The 17,672-nt window shown below is 35.5% G+C and overlaps 1 protein-coding gene across 1 annotated transcript in view; it reads left to right on the top strand.

Annotated features, from left to right (window-relative positions):
* SEMA3E (semaphorin 3E) overlaps window positions 1–17,672 on the top strand; it is a gene marked incomplete at both ends in the record, with an annotated part of 245,364 nt that overhangs the window by 126,690 nt on the left and 101,002 nt on the right. Inside the window, one exon of the mRNA XM_080701710.1 lies at window positions 16,240–16,299. Coding sequence (XP_080557836.1) covers window positions 16,240–16,299 — 60 coding nt within the window. The remainder of the gene's footprint in view (window positions 1–16,239; window positions 16,300–17,672) is intronic.

Genomic DNA, 17,672 nt, shown 5'->3' with positions numbered 1-17,672 from the left:
TTTGTGGAGGGCAAAAATTATACAATCGGCGATGTTATTTTTTAAGTAACAAAGTTGATGCAGACTTTAGATGTCAGCATTGCAAAGGCCTCTCTCAAGTCCATAGTCGAGGCAGGTTCCAGGTAGAAGCCCTATCTATGGCTTGCACTCTGTGGGCTCTGGGGCAGCTGCACCCCACTTATATTTCTTATGTGGACTTGTCTTTCCTGTTTCTCCAGAATGATTAGCAGTGCAATTTTCAATAGGCCTTTTGTGTTTGTTTCCAGTTAGGGCAGAGTCAGAGTGAGGTCTGCTTCATAGACACTGTTTAAAGGTTTAAAGGAGTAGACTTAAGGTGGGGTTGATTCTCAGGTGGTCTCCAGGCTCTGAATATGTAATTTATCTCTTTCTAGCCAAGTTCTCCTCCTGTCTCGTTGGAGCCTGGCTCTTTCAGTTCATTACCTACTATTGTGTATTTAATTCCCTCCTGCTTTACTTTCTCTGTCCTTAAGTTTCTCAGCCTTGGGATAATATCATTATTAACACACACAGCCTTAACCATGGATCTACTTACAGTATAGCATAGTCCTCATTCAGTTCAAATCAAACATCTTGCAAATGTGCCCAAGCTCCATCTTCATCACATTCTTACTTCCTATGTTTTAATCTTTTAAAATATATTCAAATTTGTACTATAAATGAATATAATAGCATAAATATCATAGACTGTATAATAATTAAATAAGAAATTACACATTGACCAGCCAACTCAAAAAAGAGAATATCACCAATCCCATTACAGGAGCACTTACTTTGTCTTCTCCTGATTTTTCTCCATGTCCTTATGGCCAAAGCAATTATTACCCTGTTTATCTTTCCCTTATTTTTATTTTTCAAAAATTGTATTAAAGATGAAAGTTTCTATATCTACTATATTAATGTTGATATTTTTGAGCTACATAAAATGATATAAATATGTTGCAGTCTTTTGGATTGCTTTTTGTTTTATGTTCTTACATTTAATGTCATTTTTTATTTAAATTCAATCAGATTACTTGTACCTATAGCTCATTGCTGCAGAGCTTCAATTTTAAGGATCAAATCTTGGCTCTGCATAAATAATATGGGGCAGACCTCTTAACCTCTTTCTACCTCTGTTTTCTCATTTAAAGAGGGAAAATATTAGTCTTCTCTAAAAATAAAAATGAATGAGATTTTGCAAGGGACCAAGTACAGTGTTTTGCACACAGTGAGCATTATGTATAAACTCTTACTGTTAGCTTTTACTTCTGTATAAGGTTTTCTATTGCATGGTTGCATCACAGTTTATCTCTATCTCTTGCAAGTGCAAAGATATTTGTATTTTTTTAGCATTTTCTAAAATATAAAATATTCTATTGAGGTTGCTATAGACATCCTAGCAAACACCACCCTATACACATATCCAGGTAAGCTTCCATGCATTTCTAGTCAAATTACTAGTTACAGGATACGTCAACATCATGTGTATAAGATGATGACAAATATATTTTTGACATAATTTGCAGTGATCCTGTACTCTCCCACATTTTTTCCAGTGATCTCATTGATCCATATATTTCTTAATACTCTTCTCTCGACTGATTTATCTCTAAACCAATACCTTATTATCTTAGCAACTGTAATTTTTATGTATGTATTATTGTTTGATTATAATTTTAATAACTCCTTATTGCAAAACACAGAGTATAAATATTAGAAAATACAGTGGAATAATAAAATGATATTCTATAATACTAAGTGTGATAAGTAATATAAAGAAAAATAAATTAGCATAGGAAAATAAAAAAGTAAGGAGGTTGATATGGAAAGTAGAATGATTAGGAAAAGATTTTCTAGGGAAATCATACTTCAGAACACACCCAAATAAAATGGCCACTAACCACATTTCAAAGCTTAGTAATCAGTTGCGGCTAGTGGCTACCATATTGAACTGTAGAACTAGAAAATTAACATCAGAGTATGAGGCTGGTGTTAATTTGAAGAATTAAATCATTGAAATAGCAAAGATAAGGCACTAATTAGCCAAGTGATTGATGAATCATCTTTGTGAAGAGGATAGTCATCTAATTTCTAAAAATCTTCCATTAAAAAGAGGGAAAAAAGAGTGACAATAGATTACTACAGGAAAGAGTGTAGCAGATGGTATGATTGTGATCACGTGAATCTCAAAGTAGCTAGGTTTTTACTTTTATTACCATATTTTAAATTTTGATTGGGTAGGTGAGTTTGGGGAGAAGGAAATTTAGTTTAGAAGAAGCAAAAAGAATCAATTAAAACATCTTCCTCACATAGGGGTTCAGAGTAAAAATGGCCACCACCATTTAGAGATGGTAGAAAAATAGTTGTTTTAGGGACACTCTGGTTTTAAGAAGAGCAAGAAAATAAAGAACATCAGGGAAAATGAGAGTTACATAGGACTTAGCTAGTGATGCTCTAAAGAGCTTTACACAAGGTTTGAGGCATTCAGAATGGTAGGGTCAGATTGGGGCCTGTACAGAGCCATATGGGATATGAATTCAAGTATTAATTGTTGGCCTGGGGGTAAGGGTCAATACTTCCTGTGGTGGTTAGAGTCAACAGTGATATGTCATGATGGATTACCCCTGATGATCTCTTCAGAGAAGATGAATAACTTTAAATTTGAACTTCATTTAGAAAACGGATTCCACCAAACCTTGTAGTCTTCATTCATCACAAAATTGACTGTTTCTGTACTTTTCTTCCACCTTTATTGTTACACTGGAGTTCCTCTTTCACCTTTTATGAAATGCCATTCCTTTTGCACATGTTCTGAATCCTACTTTGTTGATTTTTTTTAAAAAATGGGTTATTTTCTATCACCTTGATATTTACCATTTTCTTTCATTCTGTAAAATCATTAACAAATATAGTTTTGCATAGAGGTTCTTAATTTTTGTCTGTGTCATGCATTCATTTGGCAGTCTGACATGCCTATGGATTCTTATGTTTATAAACCTATAATATTACAAGGTAAAATATTGAAATAAAATTGTCAAGATATAAGTATATTGAAATATATCTCTCATAGTGTGAAAAATAAACATATGTGGCATGATAACATATAACTTCTTTTTTAACCAATTAAATAAAACACTGTATTACAGATCTCTTAATCTCATAATTTTAAGTAAATAATGATAATTAATGACATACTAAGATACTGTAACAAAGCAGCATTAAAATCTTTTATTTTTCTTGATAAAGAAGCTACAAGTTCAACTTATTTTACTGCAACTTTTTCCTGTGTGTATATGATGGAAATTCTAAATTTTACTTAGAAGCCAGAGAAAATAATGCTTTGATTTTGTGCTTATTTCTGAAATGGTATATTCCCTGAATATTTTGTTCCAGGTTCCAGTTAACAACTGCGCAAGAAAATCATCATCTTATAGAGTATTCTAAAATTTCTGAGTAAAAATAAATGTTTCTCAGTTTAGCAAAATGAGTCTTCATGATTTTCTCTTGTCTACCTTTGAGGCTTAATCCCCTCTGTTCCCACTGATGTTGCCAATCAGACCACTTCCGTTGCTCTCTCATGTCTCCCCATCCTGATACACTCCCCTTCCCTAGAATGCCTTCAAACGTTTGATTTTTAGGCTAGTCCCTTCCTTCTCTAACAAGATTTGTAGAAGATTCCCCTGGCCCTTTCTTATCCCTCAGTATGATCTTTATGTCCATAATCTCTTAATAGTACCTGTTTATTTCTCTGTCCACTTTGTAGGAGGGCTCCTTATGAGCAGGGGCTGTGTTAAATTCATGTTTAAAGATGTAAACACTCAAAGAATGCACTTGCTGAAAGAATGCAAGATATCTCTTGCTAATTAGCCTTGGGTGTGCATCAGTAAACAACTGAGAATCTTGTAAATGTCTGCTTTGGCCTCACCTCTAGAATGAAGAAAGAAATATGTAATTATTTTAAAAATAAACCACACAGATGAATGGATCGTACATCCAAGACTATGGAATGTTGGAGTATCAGGAATCCTTATAAATCCTGGGGAATACTGATCCTATAGTATGGTCCTAAATAATCATATTACATATATTAAACAACTTATATAAATATGCACAAGCATAAGAAATTTTGAAATAAACAAGAACAAACTATTTAATAGGCTATGGTACTGTTAGCATTTTTAAGAATTGGGGCTTTTTTGTGAATTTATAGAAATTATTTAATTCACTGCATGTCCCAGACCATGTAATAATAGTTTTTTTTTTTACAATGAAATTCTGCTCTCTTGTATTCATGTCACATTCATAAATATCCTTTAACCCTCACTAAAAAATAAAAAATAAAAAAGGCAATCCTGGTGTTAAATCACACGCTTTACTCTAAATCTTCCAACTTTATAATAATTCTATTTGCTTTATGTAATATGAGAAACCCCCATCTTCCAAAAAAAAAGAGTCGATTTTTAATATTCTCTCTCTTTTTTTTTTTTTTTTTGGTGGTGGTGGTACTGGGGTTCCTGGAAGCCCTTCTACCTCCGGGCTACATTCCCAGACCTATTTTATATTTTTGAAACAGGGTCTCTTACGCCAGCGCGGCTGGCTTCGAACCTGCGCGATCTTCCTGTCTCCGCCTCTCAAGCGCGCGCCACCACTCCCAGCAATATTCTCTTTTTTAAATGTCTTTAAAAAATCCCAAGATAATGTCAAACTTCTAGAGTAGAACCATGATATCATCAGTGATGAGATTTTTTTTTTTTTTTTTTTTTGCGGGTCTGAAGGTTGAACCGAGGGGCATTTGACCTCCAAGCTACACCCCCTGACCTATTTTTTTTTAATTCTTTGTTTTGAAACAGGGTCTCACTAAGTTGCAGTAGGCACCACTAAGGAGCTGAGGCTGCCATGAACCGTGATCCTCTGGTCTCAGCTACCACACCTAACTGTTTACCTTTTTAAAATTCTCATCACTGAGCCAGGAGTGGCACGTGCTTGTAATCCCAGCATTTGGAAGTCTAAGACAGGAGGATCGAGTTTTTCAGATAGCCTCAGCTGTGTAGTGAGACTCTGCTTCACAATTAAAAAAAAAAAAAAAGAATAAAAAATAGGGCCGGGGTGTATCTGGGAGGTAGAATGCCCCTGAGTTCCATCCCCAGTACCTCAAAAAATATATTAAAAAAGCAAAAAATTTTTTTTGTCTTCTTGCCTTTCTCTAAAACCTTTTAGTGCAAAAGGAGCTTTGTCTGAACCAGAGGTAAAGATTATCTGGGTAAGAAAAAGAAAAAGCGTCTCCAGATTCGATAATCTCCAGGTAGGATCTTTCTTAATATGACAATATCAGGACGTTGGTATGGACAGAAGATTGGGAAGGGAAAGAGGAAACACCCTTGTGGACACGTTTACTTCAGTGCCTACAAATCAACGTGTTTTGGTATATGCCTCTCTAGATATTTATTAGGATGAAACTCCCTGGTCTCTTAATTGCTTTATATAAAGCAAATCTGCTTTGTAGTATGAAAAACCCCCACCTTTGAAAAAAGAGTAGTTTTTTTTTTTTTTTTTTAATATACTCTTTCTTAAAAGTCTCCCAAAGTTCCAAGGTAATCTCAAATGGAAAGTCTCCCAAAATCACAAGTTAATGTCAATGGAATAGGACTTTAACCACAGGGATTCAGAGATATTCATGTTTAAATTGCTTTGTTACTTTTCTTTCGTTAAAAGAACCCTCATTAAATTTCCTTTGGCTTACTACATATTTTTTAGATTATAGTTGTATATTGAGGAAGAGCATTCACTCTTGATAATTTAAAATATACATATTTCTTCTCATAAGAACCACTGCCAATTTATGTATCCCTGTTGTAATGTCAAGATTTGAACAAAAGAGATAGTGATAGCTTATTATGTAATCATTAGATTTTCTGATTAATATACTTACATATAGCAGAATTTAGTTTTGTTCTTACATTGCAACATAGTTGCTTGAACTTCAAAATTAGTTGAGTTTTTAAAAATTAATAAATAATTCCTGGAAGACTCTGAATATATTAGATATACTAACAATATGCTTAAGGGAAGCCAAATGAATGAAGAAAAATAACTGTAAAGTATGCTGGTATTTTATTATACCCATTGAAGTGCAATTATTCACTAATTCAGATAGTTCTTCAAGAAAAAAATTAAAATAATTTCCTTGTGGCTTTAAAATAGTTTAGAATAGTATATTAACATAGTTAAGTACTGTTAGAGAACTAGAATAGCATTAGCTATTACCAAAATTAGCATTTTCAAAAGTAAGATTCTCTAAATATTAGCATGGTAAAATTTTCATATAGCACCTAAGAATACTGAAAATACTTTGCATTATTCCCTATATTACATGAAAAATATTTACTTCTTTAAACATATTTATCACATTTATATTTGCCATATAGAAGTGCCATATATGTTGCATTTGTCTGTGTTTATTTACTGTCCAAAGTTTGGCTTCATCCTTTCTGATCAGTACTTCATTTCTAGAATAAGGTGTGAGTGATCAACAGTTACATTAAAACATTTTTATAAAGAACCAACATGTTAATTTAAACTCAAATTATTAAGACCTCTTAGAAAGTAGCAGAATTTATATTCGGCTGTATGTAAAGAATGCAAATTCTTTATTTCTTTTCTTTTTTTTTTTTTGGTGGTACTGGGGTTCCTGGAAGCCCTTCTACCTCCGGGCTACACTCCCAGACCTACTTTTACATTTTTATTTTTGGAAACAGGGTCTCCTAAGCCAGCGCGGGTGGCTGGCTTCGAACCTGCACAATCCTCCTGTCTCTGCCTCCCAAGCACGGGGATTACAAGCGTGCGCCACCACGCCCGGCCCAAAGAATGCAAATCCTATAGCTAGATTACCTGAAGGCTCATCTTAAATCTACCGCTTATAATAAGATGACTTAGGACAACTTAGTGCACATTTCTAATTTTCAGTTTTCTCAACCAAAGTATCATTCTCTTAGCTCTTCTAAAAGGATTAAATGAATTATTATGTGCCTAGAACATTCCTTCAAACATAGTAAGCATCATATAAATATTTGTTTTCATTATTATTACTTAAAACGAGATCATTGTAATGGGCTGAAGTATGAAAATACTATTAAATTTAGGGAATATCTAGAAAAATTCTAAAAATATATAGAGAGATATGAATTATACAGAAATAAATAAACCAGTTCCTACTCTAAAATACTTATGAAAGCAATGATTCATAGATCCACACAATGATGTGGCACATTCAAATATTATAATAAATATTTAAATAAAATCCTAAAACAGTATAGAAATATTTGGTGAGGATATTCCTGGAGGTGATATGGTTTAAAGTGGACTTTGAAGGTAGAATTTTATTGGCAGAAATTGGCATTAGAAGGAGAGTAAAAGAAAGGGCAGAAATTTTAGAGCAATTTGAAATAAAGACTAATGTCCTTGGCTGAAATAGATAGGAGGGGTGAGTGGATAAGTGTGGGAACATGATCCTCAGAGACAGTTAAGGGTAGGAGGACAAAGCCTACATAACCCTGTATGTAGACCTGTATATTATAATTCAACTGGTTTAAAATGGAATTAATTATTACACAACATAATAGAGAGAGAGGGAGAGAGGGAAAGAGGGAGAGAGAAAGAAAGAGAAAGAAAGTGAAAGGGAGAGAGAATGAGTTATGGGATGAATTGTGACTGAGATTAACTAGCTCATGAAGAAAATTGACTGCTCTGCTATTGAAACTTAATCTTCTAGGCAATGCCTACAAGTCACTGGAGTGACTTCTAGGAGTCACTGGAGGGTTCCTAATATGGGCATACTATAATTAGAATTATAGCTTAGTGTGATTACTTTAGCAGCAGCGTATTGGATAAATGGCAGGAAGAGAATAGTGCCAATGAAGCCCTTGAGTAACAGAATTAAATCCAGGCTCCTCCGTTCTTACAAACCTGCACGCTTTATACGATGTCACATGGGGAACCAGGTTACCGCTTTGGGGTAGAGTTCTTATCTCACAAATTGGTCTTCAGCGTGCCATTCATCCTGCTATTTATGCTCTTGTAATGAGATGTTTCTTTCCCTTTGATTCTATTGCCTTTGCCTGACTGTGCTTCACCTTAGCAGTACATAAGAATTAGTGGAACAGTTAGCTGTTGGTAACATTAGTGAAGAACCACCGACTAGTCCTACAAGGAACTGTACGTGTTTGTGTGTTTGTTGATTTTTAGCAAGAGCCCAGAGTCCCAGGTAGCGCCAGTGTTCAACTCAAGGCAACAGTAGAGCTTGTCTATGTTCTGTTTAAATCTCCTTGCAATCTGTAACCATGTAATAATTCTATGACTTGCACACAAAAAATTACTGGGTTGAGGATACCAATACTAGTTCAAAGCTTGTTCTTCTGAAATTATTCTCACTATACTTTTAAGCTAACATAATATGATTTAATATGGCTATCTATAGATATGATAGTGGTCATCGTTCAATAATTCTGTTTGTAAACATATGTGTATGTTTCTCACTAATTCAACTTCAGTGCATCAAAGGTGAAAAATATGTATTTTAGAATTTACTTTTTCTTGAGTGGAGAAAGATTAAATATAATTTACAGATCTGTGTGAGATGGTATTTTACATTAATGATAGCAACTGACTAAATCAATTGCATACATAAAGAAGGACATGCATCAGGCCACTACTGTTTGTACAATTCTAGTATTGTCTTAGCAGAAATGCTTTGGAGAATAAGCCTTTCAATAACAAATTTAATTTTTAGTCCAAGAGATTATAATTCTGACATATAAACTACTTGAGTAATGATAGTAATTATAATTGAGTATAAAGGAATGAACACTAAGACTGATAATGTATCTGAGGTTAAAGACTGCCATTTATAATCCATTAGCATTATTTTAATGTGTTATATCCAAAACACATTTTCTTGCTTTTAATGATATTTAAAGGATGTATAATTAAATTGTACACTGATGTATCCTGATATTGTACATGTGTAAAATATAGAAAGAAAAATCAAAATATAAACGATAATTTTTTATTAGAATGATAAAAGTAGGAAGACAACATTAGATGAAATTTTAATAGGGTCTTAGTCACTTATAGTCTATGAAGAATGATTATATTAACTGGATTGTTTTGTTTACTTCTCTTTAAGCAAAAGGGAATAAGGGAATATTTTAGACACTTAAATTATTCTTTTTTTGTTAATTTGTTTTTGCTACTCTAAATCTAAGTGCTATAACACCTTGTAACAATATTTTGTTAAATCCTTAATCCTTGTATAATTATGAAACTCAATAGGGAGCCCAGAAAAATTACTTTGTAATTTAATTTATATTTCACCTTATTTTTCTCCTTTGAGATATGCAAATATAGTAAATGACCTGTTAATATGCACTGGAATGATTAAATTATATTGCAAGGGTAATGTGATGAAATGATGTGTATTTAACCTTTTGCTTTTTGTACCTTTTCTTGGTACAAATAATTTGGAAAGAAAATTACACCCTGTTGTTTAACTGCCTTTAAAAATGTTTTATGCAGAACGAATAGCTTAATTTTATGGGTTTTTGTGGATGCTAAACTCTGGAGCAGAACCAAAAGACATCCTGACTGCCAAAACAAATGAAGAAAATCATTTCCTTTGCTAGCTTGGCAGAACATTTATACACCATGGCTTAAAAAAATAACTTTTCATTTCCACTGAAGTCTTTCTTTGTCATATTTTGTCACCCGAGTTCACATTTGGTTGGAGTCCTGAGCCAGTAAAATTCTGTATAAAAACCACAACAGCAACAACAACAAACCCAAACCAAATAACAGAATTTTAGTAAAATTTTTCATGTATTGGATTTTGCCCTGATGAGTGTTCATTATTTAATCTTTTTCCTCTTCTCTTTCCATTTTACCCAGAATAATCCGTTTGTCATCCTTTTATCTGCCTTCAGTGATCCCACCAATCTTTGAAAGCTTAGATTATTGCCAACATTCTACAGCATTTTCTTTCTACTTGTTATAGAGTTTTCATGTCAACAAATCTTGTCTCTCAAACTATACTGTGAAGTTCCGTGGTGGGCTGACTTTACGAAGAATGGAATAAAGGTGTCTTAAGTGATGCAAAGCTGATTAGCAGATATTGAATAAGTGAAGACAATGTTTAAAGGTTTGGTCAGATAGACACTGGTAGGCATACAGAAATGTCACTGCCTTGCTGTCTATAACTTATAGTCTAATAAGAGATCTAAAATTAAGTACACAAATGATCACAGTCTTTCTTAGACAATAAGAACACTATGGGGGAATCAAAGGAGGAAGAAATACTATCTGTTGAAAAGTTGTCAGAAGAGCTGGGCGTGGTGGCGCACACTTGTAATACCAGCATTTGGGAGGCTGAGACCAGAGGATCACGGTTTGCGGACAGCCTCAGCTACTTAGTGAGGCCCTCTGCAACTCAGTGAGACCTGGTTTCAAAATAAAGAATAAAAAATAGGGCAGGGGTATAGCTCAGAGGTCGAATGCCCCTGGGTTCTACCCCCAGACCCGCAAAAAAAAAAAAAAAGAACAGTTATCAGAAAGGTTTTGTAAAAGGTGTCCAAAAGAATAGTCTTGTTGTTCTTAGAGCAGCTGCATTTATCAGGTTTGCTGCTAGGATCAATGCGTATTCTGAGAACACTATAAATGCCATTATTGCTTCACCATTGAATAATATATTATCTTTTGTTTGTGTAAAAACCGTGAAGGGGCTGAAATTTTACCTCATACTCAAGACCAGTTAGCCTGTCACAGTTTCATGGATGCTGTCAGAGAATGTTAGATGCCTGGGTCAGAGACAAAGGGCGCTGTTACTCAGGCACAGTAGGCAGCTAGAGCCTCGTGTTTCCTTCAGTTTCTTTGCCTCTCAGCCCCTCAGGGCGTGATGCCTGGCAGCCTCAGTAGATGCTATGCATACAGTGGGTTGTCGGGGCCCACTCGGCAGGACCGAGGTGGCACCCAGGCTTGTTGCCAGCGTGGACTCAAGATGGCGCCTGGGCTTGCAGCCAAGTCACGAGGCTCACGAGGCTGGCGGTGCCCTGAGCCTGCGCAGTGAGCCCTATCAGGCGCCTTACGCATAATTAGTGATGCAACGCCTCGTGCTACCACCTGCCCGCCCAGGAGAAGGTTAAAAAGCGCGCATGCCCTAGCGGGGAAAGAAGGAGAAGGAGCTAAGAGGGTTGGTGGACAGGAAGAGCAGTTCCTTGGCGGACTGCTCCGGGCTCCGAGCTGGGACGGACATGTTCACAAAGCCACCATTGTGACCGGTGTGTGCTGCAGCAGAGACGTAGAGTGCCAGAAGGAGGGTTGGTGGAGTGATGAGGGAGAAAATAGAAGACTGATGTTGTTTTTACCTGAGAGGGCGTTGAGAGAGCATTAAAGAGGAATGGTAACTGTACAAGAACCTGGGGTAATAAAACTGCTTGAGGAAGATCGTGTAAGAGTCGTCACTGCGCGCGACAGTGGGTATGTGAGAGACTTCGATCCTGAAAAATCTTCAGTTCTTATAAGGGGGTTATTAGCAGATGTGGCTAATCTTTGACCAGGGAAAAGCATTGAATGTACTCATCTGATTAAAAAAAAAAAATAAGTCTCCCATTTACCCTGGATAGAGATTCTCTTTCTAGACTTTTTGAAATGATAGTCTATAACAAAAGCCATCTAAACATATGTAGAAGTGCTATAGAGAATTAACCTCCAAACTGTGTTCATGTAGTCCTGGAGATGATCATTAGTTAGCAATGATTTAAGAGAGTATAGGAAGCTGGGGATGATGACACATGTCTATAATCCCAGGACTTGGGAGGCTAAGGCAGGAGGTTCACAGGTTCAACTTCCAGCCTAAGGAACTTAGCGAGACTCAGCAATCTAGCAAGGCCTTGTTTTAACACAATTTGTTTCAAAGACCTGGGATAGAGAGGTAGAATGCTTCTGGGTTCAATTCTCAGTATCACAAAGAACAGAGAGAGAGGAGAGGAGAGGAGAGGAGAGGAGAGGAGAGGAGAAGAGAAGAGAAGAGAAGAGAAGAGAAGAGAAGAGTAGAAACAGGATATTATCTTCTGGAAATGCAATTTAAAGACGTCATCATTTTAAATAATAAAGAAAAATGAGTAATAAAACATGCTAATATTTTAAAAACAAGATTTCTGTATTTCACATGTAAAACTATAATGCATTTTTCTGAATTATGAATGAAGTATTCTGTAATTTATTCATATTGAAAAGTGAGTTAGTCATGAAAATTCTCCTGACAGATTATCCTAAAATGTGTATATGTGCTCATATATATGCATATGTAAATATATAAAGTCTATACTTATGTGTATATATTCTAAAGTATCTATATAAATAATTTATGCATCTTAAGTAAAATCATAATTTCCAAACCAACTTTAAAGGTCAAATGGGAGCTGGGTATGGTGGCTCACGCTTGTAATCCCAGCATTTGGGAGGCTGAGACCAGGATCGCCGTTCGTGGTCAGCCTCAGCTACTCAGTGAGGCTCTCTGCAACTTAGTGAGACTCTGTTTCAAAATAAATAATAAAATATAGGGCAGGGGGTGTAGCTACCCCTGGGTTTCATCCCCAGACCCACTAAATAAATAAATATATATATAAATAAATAAATAAATAAATAAATAAATATCAAATGGGTCTTTAGAAATTGCCTATCCTTCAGAGCAATAACTTTTTTTCCTGAAATGATGGATCAAGAAAAGTTTATAATCTTTGTAGCTTTACTTCCAGGATTCATGCTTTATAAGGAAGTTTCTTCTCAGGCACAGATGAGGTTGCAACTTACCCTGATTGCGATCATTGGGGGTAGGGGGAATCTCCTGAATAGTACATGGTCCACTGATAGATTGACTGCTAAAATCAAGACCATCTATTTTAGAATTTTTACGTGTGTGCTTCAGTTTTTTTAAGTAGGTTATCTTTTATATTCCTGCTTTTTTTCCTTTGTGTTTTCTCTTTGTTGCAACACAAAAGAACTCATGTGCTTTCATTTAAAATTTATATGCTCCACTATGGAAGCTAAAGAACACCTGGTGTGGAATATTGTTAGCCAGAAACTCTGTGGGACTCACTGCATGAATAAGAACATCAAAATGATATTTTATACCTATAATTCAAACCATTGAGTGCTCATTCCTATGATAATAAATCTAATCATTTAATAATTATCATAATGAAATGTCATTGTAAATTTCCAGTACTACTCATATAGCAGGACTTCAGTTTATACATATACTTATACATAATGTATAAGTTCAGTGATGAGCCTCTTCCACTTCTCATATATAATTCCATTATCTGGTATTTTATGGAGCATAGTTTTAAAAATAAGCTTAAATCTTTTCATATTTGGAATTAAAACATAAATTTCAGATTTAAAGACTAAAACGCTTACAGGGACCAGCAGGTAAAAGCAAAGCCTAAATCCAATTAGGGAGTACCTGTCCCATTGAAAGAAGACTTCAAATATTAACTCAAGAGGAATATTGTGACACAAGCATGCATATAGTCAATAATGATTATTTTAGGTTTTATTTAGATAAACCAGAAATCTGGATTTGACACATAAGTTCTCATTCTTTTATACATTTATTGGTGCATTATAGTCTCACATTGTAATATAGTTCGCAGCGATGGTGACATACATGCATACATCACTTGGTGGGCTTTCCTTGGATCCCTCCCTCCTCCTTCTTCACCATAAAGGATATTGAAATGGGCATTGGTAGCATCACATATGTACATACTTGATGTCAAAGAAAGAGATTCCCTCATTGATTTTTCCTGCTCCCTACCCCATCCTCCCATTGGAGTTTCTCCTCTATTATCTAAAGTCCTTCTTGTATTCCTATTACTCCTTAGTTTCTGCATATGGCATTTCTCTTTCTGTGATTGGCTCATTTACTTAACATTATGTTCTCAATGTTTCATCAATTTTCCTACAAATAACATTATTTTTAAGTAGAATTTTATTGTGTGTATCTTATAATTTTTAATCCATTCATCTGCTGATGGACACCTAGGTTGATTCCATAATTTGACTACTGTGAATTGTGCTATTATAAACATGAATATGGATATATTACTATAATATTATTATTTAAGTCCTTTTGTAAAGATACCCAGGAGTGGTATAGTTGGATCATATGGTGTATCCATTCCCAGTTTTCTGAGAATTCTACAGTGATCTATATTGGCTGTACTAATTTGCAATCCAACCAACAGCATAGAAGAGTTTCTGTTTCCCCACATCCTCACCAGCATTTGTTGTTGTTTGACTTCTTGATGATTGACATTCTAATCAGGATTAGATGAAATATTAGTGTAGTTTTAATTTACATCTCCTTGATTGTGAATGATGCTGATTATTTTCTCATGCATGAATTGACCATTTGTATTTCTTATTTTGAGAACTGTTTAGTTTAATTGCAAGAGTCTAGCCGGGCGTGGTGGCGCACGCTTGTAATCCCCGTGCTTGGGAGGCGGAGACAGGAGGATCGCGCAGGTTCGAAGCCAGCCGTGCTGGCGTAAGAGACCCTGTTTCAAAAATATAAAATAGGTCTGGGAGTGTAGCCCGGAGGAAGGAGGGCTTCCAGGAACCCCAGTACCACCAAAAATATAAATAAATAAATAAATAAATAAATAAATAAATAATTGCAAGAGTCTAAAAAGAAATCCTATAGAATGGGAGAATACCTTTGCCAGGTACTCCTCTCCTAGAGAACTACTGTCTAGAATATACATAGTACTTACAAGACTTCTCATTTTTGAATGATGAATACTTCTTTAAAAGTAAACATTTTGCTCACTAAATGAAAAAGACCTCCAGTCAGGAACATCTAATATTTAGTTTGATAAGAATATTTTCCAAAACTAACAGAAAAACAGAATGGGGATGTAGCTCAGTGGTACAGTGTTTGCCTCGTAAGCACAAGGCTCCAGTTTTCATGCCCCAATAGCACCAACTGAAACCAAGCCAAAATTCCCAGCACCACCACCAAAAACAAAAACAAATAAACAAACAAAAAACATATCTTAGAGAAAAATATAAGGAAAAATGAAGTATAAAACGTAACATCGTTTACATAAATGAGAACTGTACGCACAAAAATCAAATGATGTGTATATGTGTGAATGTATCACTTTGAATCTTACTATGATATAAAACTGCAATATACCAATAAAAGCATTTTTATTTTAAATTATTTATTTTTATTTTTTGGTGGTACTGAGGTTTCTGGACACCCTTCTACCTCTGGGCTATACTCCCAGACCTATTTTTATACTTTTTTACTTGGAGACAGGGTCTCTTAAACCAGCGCGGCTGGCTTCCAACCGGTGCAAGTACGAGGATTACAAGCATGCACCACCATGCCCGGCTTATTTTTAAATTATTTTACTTGTGGATTGCACTTATACATCATAATGAAGTTCAATGTGATTTTAAAAAAGGCACACAGCTCTTGGCATATTTCCTACCACATCCCACCCTGCTTTCCCAATTAAAGTATTTTTTGAAAATATCAATATGTAAAAAACAAACCAAAAAAGTACCCAGTACTGAGATGTAACATTTGCATCATACAGGGTTGTCTGTAAGACTCAGAAGATGGGCCGGGCGTGGTGGCACACGCTTGTAATCCCAGCATTCGGGAGGCTGAGACAGAAGGATTGCGGTTCATGGACAGCCTCAGCTAATTAGTGAGGCCCTCTGAAACTCAGTGAGACCTGGTTTCACAATAAAAAGAGTCCACCATACACCTGTTTCCATTCTAGGTGGTAAAATGCAAAAGGAAATCAAGCAGTTGCTTGCCTTGGAGGGGCAGACAGTCTGGTGTAGAAGAAAGACCGCAAGGCAAAGGTTAGGGCAAATTAGATATGGGGAAGAGCTGGTTAAAGTGTGACTGGCCTCTGAAGGGCTGAGATTTGAAGGAAGCCTTTAAAAAGATTAAAGGGAAAAAGGAAGGCTAGAATAAGAAAGAGTTCACAGATAAATTTCTTAATTATGCAAATAATTGTTTGAAGACAATAAGGTCTTATTTTATTTTCTCAGAAAATAGAAGGAAATGGAAATTTATTGACTCATAGAAGAAAATGAAATGATGTTTTTCAGTGTGGTTTGTTTTTATATGCAGTTGCCATAATAGAACATTGTCTTTTATTTCAGATACACTGGCCTAGCACAGCAATAAAAATAGAAGAATGTATAATGAAAGGAAAAGATGCAGTAAGTAATATTTATTGTACATTAAACAAATAATCAATTATTTTCCTGGTCAACCACAAAGAAATGAGTCTTTAAACTTTTATTCACTGTTAAAAAGTATATATGCATTCCAGGCACCTTGGTGCATGCTGGGAATGCCAGTACTTGGAGGCTGAAACTGGAGTATCAGAGGTTCAAGACCAGGAAGTGGTAACTTATCAAGATCCTGTTTCAAAATAAAAAATAAAATAGGGGTAAGGGTATAGCTCAGAGTTAGGATGCCACTGGGTTCAATACCCAGTACCATAACAACGAAAGTATATATGCAATATTTTTAAGTTGAGGAAAAATGAGGCAATTCTTTGTGAGATTTTTCTCAGTTTTGATGAATAAATAAGAAACAAATGAAAAAATAAGGAAGAACACAAAGTGTGAGATACAAAGGCAGTAAATATGTTTTACTTATTGTAAAATGTTGTTAGGGTCTTTCCTACTATAAGAAGCAGTATCTCTTGCCAGGTGTGGTGGCGCACGCTTGTAATCCCAGCTTTTGGGAGGCTAAGACCAGGAGGATCGTGGTTCGCAGACAGCCTCAGCTACTTAGTAAGGCCCTCTGCAACTCGGTGAGACCCTGTTTCAAAATAAAGAATAAAAAAGAAAAAAACACGTCAGGGGGTGTAGCTCGGAGGTCGAATGCCCCTGGGTTCCATCCTCAGACCCGCAAAAAGAAGAAGAAGAAGAAGAAGAAGAAGAAGAAGAAGAAGAAGAAGAAGAAGAAGAAGAAGCAGCAGCAGCAGCAATAGCTCATTTCTTCATAGCTTCTATGAAACATGAGAGGGAGAGGAAATGCTTCAAACAGCTCCCTCCCTGACTCAGTGAAGGAAGAGTGAGAGGACTTAACGTGCCAGGAGTGGGTGGCTGATCTGATGTGCACACATCTTGGAAGAAGGCCTACATATCTCCCTTTGAAAATGAAATTACTTTTTTTTTTTTACTAAGAAAAAATAACCATACAAATGATGAACACACATTATATCAGTTCCTAATTCTCTGTAGCAACTGGGTCATAGCCAAGTTGTGAGTCAACATGTTCTTTGCCTTAGCCCACAGCATGACGCTAACTAATAGAACGTTCTCTTAAGCCATGTCAATCTAAGCTCAACTGAGCCAAAATGTGGTCTAATTTCTCACTTTAAGATGTGATAGTGAACAGAGGACCACCAGCACATGCTTACAAGAGTATGAAGGCAGAATAGTTTCACCATATCTGAATAAGATTCTACCAATTATATATTTCACCCACAGAATAAAACTTTAGAAGATTAGAAAATTGAATCCATATATGTGTGTGTCCTGGAAAATCAGTTCAAGAGTGCATTCCTTATTCTTCACCG

The sequence above is a fragment of the Muscardinus avellanarius genome, assembly GCF_963383645.1.
Source record: "Muscardinus avellanarius genome assembly, chromosome: 9".
In the NCBI taxonomy this organism is placed as follows: Eukaryota; Metazoa; Chordata; class Mammalia; order Rodentia; family Gliridae; genus Muscardinus; species Muscardinus avellanarius.
Note: the sequence above shows the minus strand (reverse complement) of the source record. Positions and strands in the feature narration are given on the sequence as shown.